This window comes from Egretta garzetta, unplaced genomic scaffold (assembly GCF_000687185.1).
Source record: "Egretta garzetta isolate BGI_Z169 unplaced genomic scaffold, ASM68718v1 scaffold137, whole genome shotgun sequence".
NCBI classification, from domain to species: domain Eukaryota; kingdom Metazoa; phylum Chordata; class Aves; order Pelecaniformes; family Ardeidae; genus Egretta; species Egretta garzetta.
This window is the reverse complement of record NW_009260139.1, coordinates 361,379-379,447: the sequence shown is the minus strand read 5'-3', so window position 1 is coordinate 379,447 and position 18,069 is coordinate 361,379. Positions and strand designations below refer to the sequence as shown.

At 38.1% G+C, this 18,069-nt stretch overlaps 1 protein-coding gene across 3 annotated transcripts in view; it reads left to right on the top strand.

Annotated features, from left to right (window-relative positions):
- Positions 1 to 18,069, top strand: part of GRM5 (glutamate metabotropic receptor 5) — a 267,360-nt gene that overhangs the window by 100,430 nt on the left and 148,861 nt on the right. For all 3 annotated transcript variants that reach the window (XM_035897103.1, XM_035897102.1, XM_035897101.1), the window contains exon 2: positions 15,767 to 16,016. In XM_035897103.1, the coding sequence (XP_035752996.1) occupies positions 15,767 to 16,016 (250 nt within the window). The remainder of the gene's footprint in view (positions 1 to 15,766; positions 16,017 to 18,069) is intronic.

Here is an 18,069-nt window from a genome sequence, read left to right as displayed (position 1 = left end):
TTAAGCTTTATGCAGGAACCATACCCAAGAGCAAAAAAAGTGTCATGCATACTGCAATATATAGCTATGATAAGCTGATAAGCATGCATGAGTTCACTCACACACAAACACACACAGGGACACACCTGATCATTTGGAGGCCAGCAGGCATCATTGCAGAAGTTTTCCACCTGCCAGCCTCGTTAATGTTATTTTTACTTATGAACCTAATTTATACAGCTTATTGCAGCCTTTGGTTAAAATTATCCACATTATTCATGTACTTTTCAGAATTACAAATCATTTCACATGCTATGGGGATAGGGAGATACGCAAAGCAGCTCTTCCTATACATACCAACAAAGCCCAGTGCAAATCTTCTCAAACATATTTATTGGAGAATTAAAGCTGTTTGCTTATAACAAATTGCAACTCTGTGGTGCAGAAATATTATGCATAACCTTGTAAATCAGATTAACTGGTGTTCCTTCTTTCGTACAATAAATTCCATAGGGAGCATCTGTTCAAGGCAGTGCCTGACGACCTGGCACCACATCAGAAAGCTTGCTGCTTTCTGCACTAATTTTGGAATCTAGTCCAAGTGGGAGCATCATTACTTAAATTCAAATCTATTTTACACTGAGATTAACATGCTGTGGTACCTGCTCATTGTGGTCCATTAGTCCTCGTACCATTTGAGCAGTCAGCTGTGGTGTGTTCAGCGGCTTGGTCTGCTCAGTTTGAAATGCTAATACATTTCGTAACATCAACATTCAACACTGTTGTGGCCTTGTTTAAGCAAACACACCATTACAGTTGATGAGGTAATTAGAAAAGCAAAGAGGTCTGAAAAATCAGAGATGTTTGTCACAAGAACTGACCTGGTTTCTAGCTAGTATTTTGTTGAATTTGACAAGAGAAATATTCATTTATAATGAAGACAATGTAAAAGCTATTGGAGAAATATCTGTTTAAGGCTGAAGATGAATAACTGTGGGAACAAACTGCAAAGAAAGGCAATGGGGTCTTCACGTCCTCAAATAAGAATGGAAAATGAGCTTTAGATGTAACTGACTCAAAGGAAGGCTACAGGGTGAAATTCTGTTATGCACCTCAAATATGGAGGTGCTGTCTGTCTTTGCCTTCATGGCAAGTTTAAACTGCGTAACAATCTAGAACTAGTTTTGTAATGATGGAGTCACTTGAAGGGAGACGTGTTTAACTGAGGATCTGGGTACATGGGTGTAAAGGACTATGAAGGCAACAGCCACCTAAATCATACTGAAATAAGAGGATAATTTTTGGCCTACCTACTTAAAATGAAAAATAACTAGTCTGGAAGAGTCTTCAGTTTATAACAAAGAAGGATTAGATGATATCTACCAATGGTCTAACTGGTCAATAGTGGTGGTTCAATTACTTGAAGAGTAAGAAATGTATTTCCTTACTGTTGGGAGGGGTACTGCAAGGAAATTGCATAGCCAAAAAAGAACCAATGGGTTTGTTCTAATTTTTTAAAATTAGAGGATGAGTGGTCTCTGTGTTTCAACAATGTTTAAAAAAAATCTGTATTTCCTGCATCAATAATGAAGAATTCATCTTAGCACTAAACCCTTGCATAAGTTCCCCATAGCACTGAAATCCTGGTAGATGAGAATAACCCCAGCTGAAAGCTTTATCTGCTCACATGAACTGGTTGGGAAAATCTGATCTGATATACTCCCTATCAAACTCAATTACAAATAAGCAATACACTTATCAGATGAGGACTCCTGATATGATATCTTGTTTTTGCCCTTCAAGACAGATGTGAAGATTGACTTAATCTTTTCATTTTTATATATAAATAACTTATCATTGTGTATGCAACAAACAGGGCACTGGTTAAAAAATAACACTGCAGTTTATTGGAGTTGGACAGGGAAAATCAAATCTATTTATGTTTTAAATGTTTACAGTAATTGTGATTACATTTGGCCATTTGGCTAAAAGAGAGAAAAAAGAAGTCCTTAGAAAAGCCAGAACACTTCATACAGATATTCACAAAGTATTCCAATTCACTTAAAATTATTCAAACAAAGTCTACTTGCCACTGATAATTCTTAAATGACTTCTAGTTTAAAGATTTGTTGTTTCTTCATTTTAAACAACTGATCAAAATTCAATTAATAACAGTTTTGGCAGTAACTTTCATAGTGAAAGGGATACCAGCAACTCCATAATAAACCTATTAAGTCTTCAGAGCTGGTACTGGGCCATCTAAAAGAAGATAAAGGAAGTAGTCTATCACCTATTGTTTAAAAAATACCCATATTTTCCCCTAATGCACAATCAGTCAGTGAAACCAAGCAAGCTCACAGAAACATGGGAGGAGAGGTTTCCCAAAATAAGCAAAGATTTTCTAAATAACCCAGTTCTTTCACTGGAATCTAATAGTCTAAATTTCCCTAAACCTAGTATTGGATTTGGTTAGTTCGGAGACTAAATAATTTCTTTGATGAAGCTCTCACTAGATATGGAAATTTATTTTTAAGGGTGAGATAACATATTTTTTGGTCAAAAAATACATTGCATGTTTTGTCCAAAAATACACTTCAAGAAGCTTTCCCCTGTGAGGAGAGGGAGGGAGGCTTTTCTTGGAATTAGATTAACAAATGAGAAAAGCAGAGGTACTCCCATTTTAGTCAGTGGTTCAGTGGTAAAGGTCCTCAACTGGCGAGCAGAAGATCTGCATGTCAGTCCCCTCTTGTCTTCCTAAGGAGATGTAAACCCAAAATGACTTATCATTTAGGAGCATTCCCTGACTGCAGAGTGAGAAGCTCTGGGTTGTGGTGTACTTAAACTCATTTGCTGATGGTCTTTCATTTCGTTAAGAGCAGAGCCTTGTCTGATTCTGGATGAATAACCACAAGCTAAAGACTTATTCCCTTGTGTGTTGAAATTCAGCTCTGGAGTCCCCAATGTAAGAAGGACACGGACCTGTTGGAGCAGCTCCAGAGGAGGCCATAAAAATTATCAGAGGGCTGGAGCACCTCTCCTACGAGGACCAGCTGAGAGAGTTGGGGTTGTTTAGCCTGCAGAAGAGAAAGCCTTATAGCAGCCTTCCAATACCTGAAGGGGGCTTACAAGAAAGCCAGAGAGGGACTTTTTACAAGGTCGTGTAATGACAGGACAAAAGGTAATGGCTTTAAATGGAAAGAGGGTAGATTTAGATTAGATATAAGGAATAAATTCTTCACTGCGAGGATGGTGAACTGGCACAGGTTGCCCAGAGAAGCTGTGGATGCCTCATTCCTGAAAGAATTAAAGGTTAGGTTGGAAGGGGCTCTGAGCAACCTGATCTAGTGCAAGATGTCCCTGCCTGTGGCAGGGAGGGTGGACTAGATGATCTTTGAAGGTCCCTTCCAACTCAAACCATTCCATGATTTATGATTCTGTGACTTAGCATGTTTTGGATGGGATTCTTGGGATATACCAAAATAAAGGAACTAACAAAACTGAATTATAAACTCTACAACTCTAGTCACCTCATCTAGAAAAAAGATGTATAAACCAGCTACACATATCATCTCCTGCAACTGCTGGTTCCACTCCATTTGCTAGAGATAGAACACAAACAGTGCCCAGGAGGATGACTGTTAAGAACCCAACTTTTAACAATTAAAATCCAATGGCAATTAAAAACCAACAAAACAAAATACAGAGAGACATGCCACTTGCATGTTGACTTAATCATATCTCCTTGCAAAAATATGCCTTATCTTCTTTCCACTTTCTCTGTTGTCTTTGTTATCCTTCCACCCAGTCCAGAATTTTTACTTTAAGTATGTCAAGGTGAGCCTATTTCTTTTGCCAAATTTCCCAAGTCAACAATATCTTTAGAAACCTTCTTCTGTATCCTGGCTGGCATCCTCAACATTGTTCAGTTCAAAGTCATTTGCAAGTTTCATTAAGATTGTTTACTCCCTCTTCAGATCATTAAGGAAGAAGCTAAATATGATAGATGACAGTGTTTAGTACATCACGAGGCCATCATCTTTGCACTTGACCATTTCACAGTCAAAAAGAATTTCCGGTCCTCTGATCATTTTTCCACCTGCTCTTTGACCAAAAGACTTCTACTCCAGGTACTTCCAGGAGAGCCCAGCGATCTAGAGTAACTGCATATATTTTCAAATGTCTCCCTAGGCAAAACCTACCTGCAGTGTTACTGTCTGTAAGCATTTTTCTGGTGTTTTCCTTCCAACACCTAAGCAAACAATGGCATTATGTAAAGCAATAGTAGTGCCCAAAGAACATTTCCTTTACAGTCAATGCCATCCTTAAAATCAGGCCGATTAAAGGGCACTTGACAGGGAGATTCAGCTAAATGAGCACAGACTGATCTTCCTGAATGCTCTGAACACTCATTAATCTGCCATGCCAAGTGCCAATGCTGATCCTGCAAATGCTGAAACTTGCAATGTAATATTGACTATACTACAGGATCAGTTCCCCTTTGCTCCATCCCTGCCCCCAACATTGGCGTTCAGGTTAAGGAGAACCTTCTTGAAGAAAATATATTTGCTCATGAAAAATATGGAATGGCTCCTTAACATGCTGAAAGTAATTATTATTCCAAAAGGGAATGAAGAGACATCAAGTCTAACACTCATGTTCGCTTGCTAATATAATGCCATAATATGTAATAATGGGGTGGAGGAGGAATGTCTTAATAGTTATTTGATGGCCCATGTGAAACAGCCTGGCCATTTCAGTCCGTGCCCAGATGGATTAATTTGCCCACTGGTTTCATTGCCTGAAGGCAGAGCAGTTTGGGATTTTTTTTCAGTACGGTTTTCTTTTCAGTAGATGAGTGTGCTATAGAAATGTTTTGCTACTCTGATATTGGATGAGTCAATTAGATACTATAGAGGGAAATATTTAATAAAATTATAAATAAGATGTCAGGAATCAGATTTCAAAATTTTTCTCAACTGACTATTTATTCTAAAATTTCTCTAATTTTTCTAGTTTATTTTCCAGTTTATTATGTCATGGGTTACATAAACAACCCCCACACACAGACCAAAAAAAAAAAAAAAAAAAAATGGAAAAAATAAAAATGAAGGCTACTTAAAACTTAAATAAAGTCCTAAACTGACAAAAGATCAAACCATATTCAGCTACAGCTGTTGTCTTCCAGAAAGATTTCAGGCTTGATGCAGGAAGGAATGTGTCTGTCTCAGAAACATATTGCAAAGTCTGTACTTTTAGGTTCCTGATCCTTGTCATGGATACCTAGCTCTGTGTTTGGTACCCAAGCTCTCTGTCTAGTATCTGGACAGAGAAATCTACTTCAACATGTGGTTTAGAAAATCTTTTTGTTAAGAATGCACAAGAGAACAAGGCAGATAGAGATCACAGTATCTTTAAGTACTACAGTTCACTTGGTTTCCAGTCTGAACCTTACCCTGAATACAGGCTTTTATTTTCACTTAAGACATGGGTAGAGAAGGAGGCTGGTAGCCTAGTAACTATAGTATGCTCCCAGGACATACTAAAAATTTATGTCTCATTCCTTTCTTAGCCTGAGTGTGTTCAAACATATTCTTCAGTCTCCAAAGAAGTGCCATACTCATCAGTGTATAGCCTATTTTTCTTGGAAAGAGGGTGGAAAAGACATAATACAAAAGAGGTGAGACCACAGTCTATCCATCCTATTAAAATTATCTTTCTGGTCAAAAAAAAATTCAGGATGTGTGAATCATTTGATGTAGAGACATCTTAGACATTCTGGGAGACTTGAATGGGAAGACTTGATAAACAGTGACAATTTCAAATACAGGCAGCAGTTGCTTAAGGATTTTGGGACTGCGTTTTGTCTGTGTTTTGTCTGCGTTTTGTTAAATTCTGCCTGTCATGCTCTACTTCATGCTAGAATAAGTAAAGAAGAATTCAGAAATTACAGAAATTTCTAGAGATTAGATAATGATAAATGCTCAAAATATCTGCTTCATTTACCTTGTTGAATTGATTGAAACAGTGTTGAAGACTTTAATGGTTCTCCTGGAGAAATTTTGCATGTATATAAGGTACCAACAAACTGAAATGAGGCAACACTACCTGAAAAAAAAAGTGAGGAAAAAGCTCAGCCAGCCTAATTTCACTTCTGCAACAAATAAACAATTATTAGCAAGAAATGGTCAATTTCCTTCTGATGTCATAAAGAAAGGACAACGTGTATTTTTCAAAAATAAATCATATCAAGCCAACTTAGTATCCAGTTCATGGCATTTGTGAAGAATGAGTGACTGTGTTTTAAAATCATTAAACTTTTTATATCACACATGAACACTATAAGAATATACGAATTTAGACTTCCCTGCGTTAGCTGCACAACTGACTTTAAAACTTTATTCAAACTGTATTTCTCACTTTTTAGCTTTCCAACAGGAGAGATAACCTCAATGGTCATCTTAGAGATCTGCCTTGAATCCATTTTTAATTTATATTTCCAACACTGATTTGAATTATGATAAATAGAGTATGGTTATTAAATTTGTAAACAGTACAATGCTGCATGAAGCTGCTCTTAAACCAGAATAATCTGTCACTTAAATACTAGATGATGAATGATCAACTGAGAAGCAGTTCTGCAGAAAAAAAAGACCTAGAAGATTAAAATAGAACACAAGCTAAACTTAATGGTGTCATTCCATTGTTAAAAAAAGTAAACATCATACTGAAATCATACAATAAGTTAGCATATTTTAGAGATATGAAATAGTCTTTCGAATCTGTTCAGGCAAAGTACCATATCTTCACAAAAAGTGCACATCATCCTGGATGAACAACATGAACTAATTGGAGATCAACCACAAGAAAACCAGAAATATGAAAAGAAGTGTTGAAGACAGGATCAGCAGACTAAAACTGGACTTGTTTAGTGTTGAAAAAAAAAAAAGAAAATTACATGGAGACATTGTGGTTGTCTTCAAAGCTGTTAAGGACTTCTGAAAACATCAATTTGAGAAGCTATTCTCATATTTGATAGAACAAAACATAATAGGCTTAAATTGAAAGACAACATAGAACAGGTTAAGAACTAGGGAAAGGAAACTTATGGGAAGACTTGTTTGGCTTGGGACAGATTGTCCAAGGTAGCCATGAAATCTCCACCATTGTAAAGAGCTTCTAAATCAAAAATATATTCTGTAGTTATTTAATAACTAACTGTTATTTTGCCCTAGGGAAGCTTAGTCTGAAATTCAGAAGATCATATTCTTGCCTCCAACCCTGGTCCATCAATATTTTTTTCCTTCTTCAGTTTCTGCATCCAAAAGCTGAGGGTGGTAGTGTTCTACCCAGTAAGACCCTCTGAAGTTACAATTGAAAAACCACCTGTACGTTTAACATATTCAAAAGCATTTTTCAAATATGCTTCTCAGATGCAATCTTTGTATCCACAAAGAGGAAACAATTATCCAACATGTTTCTAAAGTGAGACTATCTCCAAGAAAACAGTTAGTCATACAGTATAGGCCTTCTTATACTTTAAGAACGATTAATATGCCCCAAGAAACTTCATGTTATCCGCTTCAAAATCTTCTGACAAGCACTCCTGGGAAATATAATCATAGATCTGCCTTCCAGTTACTACTCTAAATATTCATGGATTCCTGATAAACCTCTCTGCTCTCAGAGTTCAGATTGGGAGAGTAAGGAACCCACTCTTGTCCCAAATGAATGTGCTGAATATGGATGTGCACAATCAGTTAAAGTGAAATTGAGGTGCCCTCTTTGGAGTAGCCTTGCCATCATCTACAATTACTGTGGGAAACATTAGGTGCTATTATTAAAACAGATGTTAGACATACAGAGTCATTATTGCTATAAGAAACACAATGTGGTTATTGTTCCAACTAAGCAAATGTGAGGTTTTGTGAGGCAAAATTATGAGGTTTCATTTGGTCTGTTCAACATAAACGTGGCCCTCATTACTGTAGCTACCTGAGTTTCTCTCAATCTAGAATACATTTATTCTCGCAACACCACAGCCAGGAAAATATTTTTACCTCCATTTCACATATGAGGAGATAGGGCAGAAAGAGAGGCTCTTACCAGAAAACTCCAAAGACTAATTGAACGCTTTTAGAGTCTATCTAATCCTTGAATTTTGCTTCTTTTCGCTAGGCGACCTCTGGTAGTGCTCATTTACTGCAGCAGCAGAACAGGATATCAAGTGCATCTCAGAAAAGACAGTGGCAAACCATAGCAAAGTTAAGATTTAGTATTACATTAAGGTATGTTCCAGGTTGTGAATATATACAGAAGCATGATATTGTTCATTTGTAGAACAGGCCAACTCTTTTGAGAAATATAATAATTAATCGCTTAAACCAAAACTGGGACTGGGTCAAAATACCAGTGAAGAAACCCCAGACAAGCTGCATTCCTTGGGAATTCACTATGCTCACAGTGGAATACACAGGATCATAGACCGAAGTGTTCCCACTGCAAAGCCCTCTCTTTTCTGACACAGCATTTGTCTCCTGAAAGGAACAGCCTCTAATCCAATACTGTCAGTCTCATGCATCCTCATTTCTATCTGGAACCCAAACAAAAAATGAGAAGTATAACCCTAAATGAAAATGAAAGAAAAGTTAGAGTATCCCTGGAGTCTACTAGGAACTGTGCTTTCATTAATGATTTCATTTTGAAATGAAATGATGAAATGATGCAGGAAAAATCTAAGGGAAATGTCTTAGAGCCAGGTAGACAGAAAGAGCTATTTCACAAACAGAAAGTACAGAAAATTTTTAATCTCTCCAGTCTGAAAACAAGGAGAGCAGGCAGAGATGGCAACATGTTTCTGCAAAAGCTGTCAAGCTCTAAATCCTTTAGCAGATGTTAGCATCACGGAGGGCTTCAAACATCGCTCAGTGGACAAGGCCACAGAGCTGCAGATGTGCCAGCTAACAAGATGGATCAAAAGAAGGGTACAGAAAAGGCTGTTTCCAGACTGTTCCCTGTTCTCACACAACAGCAATGTTTAAATGAGCTTTTCTTTTAAAGTTATGAAGTGATAATTTAAAAATAAACAGAATTGAGGTGCATTAAATTGTGAAACTAGGTCATCATTCTCTTAAGAGGAATGAATTTATTATTTCAAAATAGCCAAGAGAAGACAAGAAAGAGAAGAGATATTTTCTTATCAAAGTGATACTTCTGAGCTCTCACAGATGAGGAGATAATAAAGAGATATAATTAATTTAATTAATTATAGTTATGGTTTTTGTATATTGTATATTGCCTTATTAAACTAACTTGAACATTATTTATTTAAACAAAGATCTAATGAATGGAGCTGGTCTAAAAGCCTTTGAATGAAAACTTCTGGTTGTAAAATACCTAGTAACTGATTGAAACTTAAAAACTTCATGGAAAAGAGCTTAATTAATTTCTTAACTAAACATGTTGAATTTATTCTTAAGTGTCAAAATATTTCAGTTAATTTCTTTTTAAACAAAAATAAACTAGTTTCCTGATTCAGAATATATATATTGGTTTTATTTTATGTTGTAGAAAGTGATTTGAGGCTTATATGAAATGATAAAATAGTCAATACCTAAATTAAATATTATAAGATCATTTCAACAAATTATTTCAATCAGACTGAATTGAATTTTACAAGGATTAGAAGTGGGGTTTTTTGTTTGGCTAATATTTTAGAGATTATGAAAACATTTCTTGTCTTCAAGCGTACAAACCCGAAAATCTCAAAGATTTCCTCAGAAGAGGAAACTAAGTTCATCGCCAGTACGATGTCATGGTAACTAAAGCCTCTTTTTATTGACACATTTTGTACTGTCTTCATCTATCAAGCCACCAATGATATAGGCAATCCTTTTGCGTCTGAGTTTTATGAACACTTAGAAATTGATAAGGGCTGTTCAAAGAGCTTTCAGTTTATATAGAAAAGATGAACGTGCAAGTAAATAGATATATGAGGTCTCCATGATCATATAGATAGCTAAGGACAGAGTCCTGACTGCAGGCATCAGTGTTCTATGTCCCTTATAAGGCCTTAGCTGTTAGGTCATGCACTCGGAAACACTCTGAGTTTGTCTGTGCTTAAGGAAAGCAGGTACAGCAATTTTAAGGATGGATTAGGTAGTTTTCTTAAATTAATCACTGAGGGAATTTTTGCCCCATGCTGCTCCTTTGCTGTTTTCCAGTTCTCTGATACCTCTCCAAGCCCTGCCAACATTTCCGGGCTGCTTTGCTCACGTAGTCATTTCTCTGGAGAAATCTTCCCTCAATATGATTGCTTGGTTCTTCATGAGGAGCAACAGATAAACCTTCTTGACAACTCCTGCCAAAGAGCATAATCTCAGAGTAAAACAACTCTTGTGTGAAAACTAATTGCCTATAACGGGTCATATTTTCATCAAGAGATCTTCTATCTTGGCTGCATACTGTGCTGTGCCACAGCTCTGCAGCAGCCCTGTGAAGGAGCTTTGGAATGGGTGTTTCAATGTGCAGCTCCAAATGAGGCATGTCCTCACGACATCCACCCTTAAGATATTTGTATGTGTTGATGAGATCCCCTCTTAGTCTTCTCTTCTTCAGGCTAAACAAGCCCAGCTCTCTCAGCCTTTCCTCATAGGGGAGATGCTCCAGTCCCCTCATCATCTTTGTTGCCCTCCTCTGCACTCTCTAGGAGTTCCTCATTTGCAGACATAACTGTAACCAGGAAGGCTGTGTTTTCATAATGTTATATCAGTGGCATGTGGTTGCTGTAGCTGCTCAAGAGATTTGGTATTATGTCCCTATTCTTAGTAGTGATGAAGCTTTACGAGCCTCATACAGTGACAGTAGTCAAATGTGGACAATATCTAGGTAGGTACTACTAGTAGTAAGTACTATTGGTGTTTTATCATGATAAATTTGAATTGTAACATTCAAAGAGGCTTCTAACGTTTCCATTTGGGAAACTATTCTACACCGCCATATCTTTGCCTTTCAGGAAGATCATCCTGGTAATCAACCAACACGTTGCCTCTCATAAATATCTTCCATTACTTCCACATGCATTTTCAAAATTATACCTAATAAATTTTTTTAGGTATTTCTGGCAAAGTTCCTCCTATTGATGCCAATGAAAGCCAGTAAAAAATGAAGCACTGTATTCCCTGTATTGCTTGCAAAATATCTACTGAAAATTTTAACCTGACTTGGCTTCTTTATGTGGCTCAGATACAGCATAGAATATTATTCTGTGTTTTGCTCTTCCTTGTCTATAAAAATGATGGTGGCACTTCTGTTTAAATAAATATGTTTTGTGATAGGTAGGATTATTACCAGCTAGAAGCATGACAAAATGCATTTCTTTATTTCACTTGAGCCTCCTCTCCTCTTACTTTATGAATCCTCACTGCATCCTGCCTGAAGAAATTTTAAATCCTAAAGCTCTCCTAAAGGTTGATTCTCATCAGTGTTCACTGAAACTCTCTTATAAACTGAACTATTACCTGATAACAATTTGCATGTGCAGCTAATGATAGAAAACCTCGTGTACTCAAAAAGAAATGTGTGACACCCCAAAAATCCCTCAGCAGGAGAAAATGTAGTTCATTATTCCATTTGGCTTCAGGGACTTTTTATCTCATATTGATAACCTTTAGTGGGATAGGGCAGATGTCAGTGAATTTTCCTTATTATTTTAAGATTAAAAACCTTGTTGTTTTGCTGTGTAATGCAGATAAGATGTTAATGGTTTAATTCGCTCAATTGCTGGGCAGGAGGAGCAGCAAGAGCAGCTTGCAGTTTTCCTGACCCTTTTCTATCAGATTGAAGTATTATTATGTACTGTACTATATTAAGCCTCATCTGGAAAAAAGCACAATCTGTTCTTTTTAAGCTTCTTAATAGTTTCTAGTACTGATTCATTGGAAGTGGAACTAACAGATTGTTATAGTTAGACTGTAGGTGGGGATGCATATGTTTGAGTTTTGAACAAAATTCCAACTCTGAAGCAGGGATAAGTCTTTTGCATGATGATGTAATCAATTTTTTTTAAACATGCAGAGACATATGGGAGTAGCTTTTGAACTGGGCTTTGGGCCAGACATTCAGGTAGGCAACATGCAGGATTCAGGCTGGCATTTTAAAAGATCCCAGCTGCCAGTTGTTGCCATGAGTACAGGACATATTTACAAAAGCCATCAACAGCCAGCAGCTCCGATTACACCACCGACAGACAAACTTTCAAGAGGAGATGAACCAGTGAAAAATTCCAGCAGAACCAGTCACAATATAGAGGTGCTGGTTTCCAAACACTGAAATAGAAATGGAGTCTGGTGGGGGAGGAGGAGCTGACTTGACCACACTTCCAGCTTGTGTTGTTTGCTGAGTCTTTTCTGCTGAACTGGAACTAGCCAAGCAGAAGTAAATCAATTCCTCCCTTCTGTTTAACTCTTCCTTAGGATATTTCTTTAAATTTAGAAGTGGAAACAAAATAGCTACATGGATAGATTGCCAGGACGTAGGCAGATTCCATCACAGGGGACTCACGAAAGACGTCGTTTTGGTTCCAGCATAGGGCTTCTGAATTAACTTTCACTTGGAAATGAAACTACGAACTCCTCCTCAGAGTCAGGCTGCAGAAGTCCTTACCTTGTCCATCCATGTGTGCAAGCCTGTACCCTTCTTGTATCACAGACCTGGCTGAAGAGTGGAAACTGCCCTGTCAGAGGAAACTTGCTTTTGCTATGGCAGTTTTAGTAGTACTGCTATGGAAATGCCACAGTTCAGGAACCAAGTGTCCATGAGAAGCCCAATTCCGTACAGAAAGCATGGAGATGCTCTTCCACTGTGAACCTGACATCTTCTCTACAAGGAGATGGTATAATGTAACCTACCCAGTTTCCCACTCCCATTGCGCCAGTTCCCTTCATCCATGTACGTACCGGTTTTCCAGAGAAAGAGAGATAGCTCAGGGGAAATTCATCCTAATATGTAGTGCAAAGGAGTTTAGCAGAAAAGAATTTATTTTTCCATCAAGGAGTGTTCATTATCCCCACAGTGTAGCTCAAATTAAATATACATACCTCATCAAACCTCTTGCACAACAGGGGAATTCACTATGAATAATTAATTAAGTAGAGTTTAATCAGCAATGATCATGACAAGAGCTCCACTGGTGTATTTGTACGAACGTCTTGAAGCAAAGCTGCTTTCTGTTTTCATCAAATCTCCCTTGAGCTCATGCCATACAGCTATAGTTTTCCCAGTTGGAGAACTCAGTCACTCTCAGATTTGGACTGCCAGGATGTTTTTCTTCCAATTGTTAAGAACATAACACTTTGCTAAGTGGCCTCAGTAGTTTAAGATGTTTCCTCTCATTTTGGATGACGCACTGCTTTCTGTATGGTTTCACAAAATCTCCCTGTCTTGATTCATGATGAGACCATGGCATTTGTGCCAGAGCAACCTTTATTTGACTGGAAAAGAGTTAATGCACTTCGTGTTCATTGCAAGACCTACTATTTTTCAGTACTGTAATTAAAGCTATTCTCAGCTTTATAGCAAGCCTCAGGGTAGCGGTTTGTACGTTTATAACACTTTCAAACAAAGAGTGCAGGAACATCGAAGAGATCCGGTTTTGTAAGTCAATTAGACCTGGCCGTGAATTTTCCATTGACAGTTTTCTGACAGAAAATGAAGTCTTCAGAATTTCAATCTCTTTGAGATATACTATGAAACAGCTTTTCCTCGAACTTGCATCTTCTATGAACAAGTTTGATATATTTTTTTTCCTTTTTATTTTCTGTTAGGAAAAATAATACAGAACATTTAGTGTTGATCCAGATTGACCAAAATGAGAATAATTTTAAACAAAGTAGTGTATTTCCTGTCAAACAGCTTAATTATATTTTAGATGGCCTTGGGACCCAGTGGGAGTTGTATGTGACTGACCCCTATTTTTCCTTCAGACTGACTTCTGAGGCTATAATACATCTTTCATGAGGCACTGCATTTTTGACCTCTAGCTGAACTGTTCCAGCATCTCATGGGAATCACTTGATGCTCATGTATCACAGGAAACATAGTTTGCCCTAGGAGCCTGACACATGGGGAAGCACTGGGCACCTGATTTACAACTCCCAGGAAGCACTGCGACAACGGAGTTTAAAAATCCTATGACATTTTGTCCAGGCACAATTTGTATAGTAATGGCTTTTCCATCAGGGCTGATCACAGCAGGGAGGAAAATGAAAGCCCTATTAGCTAAGGAGATCTGCATTCAGGTTGCTGTTCTGATTGGGTACCATTTGGAAATTTCAAGGTCTCAGTGATTCATTCCTAGTGAGAAATGAAGGTAAAGGTATTTCCTCTCTTCTGTTCTTTGCCTCTTTTGGCTATTCAGATGGTAAGATCTTCAAACTGGAGGCAGTGTTTTTCATGTTCATGTACAGGGCTGAGCCTAATACAGCCTCTAAACTCTAGCACCAGAGCGAGAGGGATGATCCCTAGGTGGGCAAGCTGGATGCTTGGTGGCTCCAATGTCCAAGGTCAGAAAACCAGGTGACAGCCCAAATCCAGCTGTCTGATTCTCACTGCTTCACATGCATTTTCACTGTCAGTGCTCTCAAATACTCGTAACTATGTTGGTGAAAGAAAGCATTTTCCTTACAGATTCTTCCGTTTGCAAACTGACAGAAATAAGAGAAGGATCAGCAGTTCCTTACAACAGCATTATTTTAACACTCTTGGGCTTATTAATTTACTGACTGTGTTTCTGTGGAATATTACTGAGGGGTTAAGGCAATATTTTGGAGAAAGATTTCCTGCCTCAGAGGCCTTCTTATTTAAATGAGATATGAAACAGATTTAGACAGCCAGATGGAGGAGCACAGGGAACCAGAAAGACAATCCTGGTCAGGATGATTGTCAGTGGTATCAGTACACCCACTGTTTAAGCGCTGTGGCTTTTACGTAGGCCTGGCAATGAAGAATTTTCCATGGTGAGACAGAATAAATAACAATAAATGCATCTATCTGTTAATATGCACTATCCATTTAGCCCACAGGGGAAGAATAGATTGAAAATATGAAGTTTATCCTGTTGGGTTGGTAGATGTTTAATTTAAAAAAAAAAAAAAAAAAAAAAAAAAAACAAAAACACAAACACAGAAATACAATTAGTCCATCTGTGATCCTGTGATCTCTGTAATGTTAATCCTCAATTTTGCCACCCATTCTCCCAGGTCACCAGAAATTCTTTCTTCATACGATAAGTTTTACCTTTCAGTGTAATTAAGAAGTTGTTGCTTTTCAGATTGGATTATGAATAAAGTCATGTTGTTATGAGTCATCATTTTGTTTTGCTTATATTTAAAATATTTACTCTGAGCATATATTTTTAGATTTTCTGAAGTAAACCTCAGAGCACTTGACCACATTTAGTCAACCTGAGGCAATCAGAAGAGGCCGTGCAATTTATACATACATTGTCGCAAATATTTGGGACTGGATCCTCAAAGGTATTGAGGTACCAAGCCTTTGATTTTAACAGAGATGGAGGCTCCTAAACAGAAGTGAGGTTGCTGGGAAAGTATGCTGATCTTGACTTGAAAATAAATTTTAATAATAAATTAAAAAGTTAATGTTTTTCATTAAGACTGGTACACTGATGTCTGTGCAGATATGTTACATACTCTTTAAAATATTTGCTGTTTCCAATACAAGAAAAGCTTCTGCACATTTTAATACATGCATATGTGTTTCTGTTTGCATTTAGGAAACTATGGTGAAAGTGGAATGGAAGCTTTCAAAGATATGGCAGCCAAGGAAGGGATCTGCATTGCACATTCCTACAAGATCTATAGCAATGCTGGTGAACAGAGCTTTGACAAGCTGCTGCGAAAGCTTCGGAGCCACCTGCCCAAGGCAAGAGTGGTTGCCTGCTTCTGTGAAGGCATGACTGTGAGGGGGCTCTTAATGGCTATGCGGCGCCTGGGACTTGCTGGAGAATTTTTGCTGCTGGGCAGGTGAGTAATATCATGCAATTATAGCCAGCATCTTTACTGAGTAGGGTGAAAAAATAAGACAGTCCAGTCAAGCATATGTAAAACACATACTTCTGGTCTCTCCCGTACCTGCACATAACTAAAAGATAGAAAGTAATGTCAGCCATGTCATAGTGGGGCATCCTCTACAAACACATGCATCATTCTCATGACACACCAGGCAAACACAAGTCTGCTTGGCCAGTCCTAACAGCATTGTGTAAGGGAAGGCTGACACAGAAACATCTGATTTGTATCATCCATTTTGTTCTCTGCAGTTTAAAATGCTTCATGTTACATATACAGACTGAAACTGTGCCTCATATGAGTAACGCTGTGTTAAGAATTGTTGATGTGGCCTCTGGGTGGACGTGAAATAGATCTTCCCAAATCATAGTTTGTTAACCATCACCTTTTCTTCCTGAGCCAATGTGCTGACATGTGCATACTGTCTTAAAAGCAATATATAGGTAATCCTTTCTCTTATGTGGAGCTCAATTATATCAGTGGCTCCTTCCCTAATCACCAAGGGGACAAAGGAAAACTCACTCAGATGTGTTCATCAAGCAGGAAAAGACCCTGAGCTAGTAAAGAGAGAAGTAAAAGATATTGGTGTAAACCTGTGGGATCTTTGTATTTGCCACATATTCAACAAGTGGGCCCTAAATGAGATGAGAAAAATGTCTTGACCACAAAATGGCACATGCCAGGAATCAGCTAAATTGGCCTGCTGCCTTTCCAGTACATTATTAGAGGATGACCTGATGCTGTCCTGAGAATGAACTATACAGGAACACGAATAAAACAGTGTCAGTGAAACCAGATGTCCTGGTGAGACCTTCAGGGAAACTTGTAAAGCCTGCAGCTCTGCCAGGCTGTCTGGGAAACTGGGATGCTGTAGGACACCAGCCTCTATTCCCAGTCTGCCCTGTTGCACACAGCTGCCATTCCCCCTTGGGCAAAGGGGAAAGCAAAAAGACAGTAAGTGTCTCCTGCCTCTGCCTTTACACTTTGGTGTCAGCCTACATTTTGGCAAGTTCAGATGTGAATTTCTCAATTATTTCTCTGTCCTATGGCAACTGTGTCCACCCTTCCTTTCAAATACATTTTATCTGTAGGCTCTTCCATGGATTATCTTGGTCCTGTTCTGGACTGACACCCAAAGGGACTACAGCCCTCAGGTTGAGTTTCACCTAAACATATTTAGATGCCTACAATTTAGATACTTCCATGTGGACTAGTCATCATGGTTCCCTCTACAGTTAATGGAGAAAAATAGGACCTTCTTAGGTCTCTTGTTTGTAAGCTCAGGTGGCTCAGAGAAATCACATTCTAGAAAAGGGCTTATACAAAGACTTCCTTGATGACTAGCTTTGGTGGAAAAGCTGACTTGCCAGTGTTATTTTAGAGTAAAGCAGAGCAAACACCACCTCCACTATCTCTAGCTGAATCTGGTGCCACATGACCTTTGCTGTCTTCTTTTATCCCAAACACAAGAAGTTGCCAATTCTCTGCAGCACCAACCAAATTAGAAGCACGTAAGCATTGTTTTCAAAAAATATGTTGGCCCTTAACTCCTCCAGACTCCAAACTGTACTTAATTTTGTATGGGATTTGTTTATGTACAACAGGGCTAAATTTAGCCCTCCAACATGCTTTTATGAATAAGGACTTCAGGAACTGGCAATTGTGAATAAGAATGGAGCAATACAGCTTAGCTCTTCAAAAAAGTAAGGTCTACAGAGAACTGGCTTTGCTTTCTTTCAGTGAAAAATACCTGTTTCTAACTGCAGTGGGAGCTGTCATACCTAATTATAAGAAAGTTGTTGTTCAGTATATGACTTTCATTCACTAAATTGAAAGTGACAGCCTCTCTCAGAAGTCTAAAATGTAAGCTGTTTGAAGTTAAAACAAAAATCCGTAATTCTGCCGGACCAATTTATGTGTGTCCATGCCCGTGGCAGTACTATACAATTCATTTGTGAAATCTGCAGCATGAACTGGAAGAGTTTAGAAAGGAAGAAAGAGAGAAGTG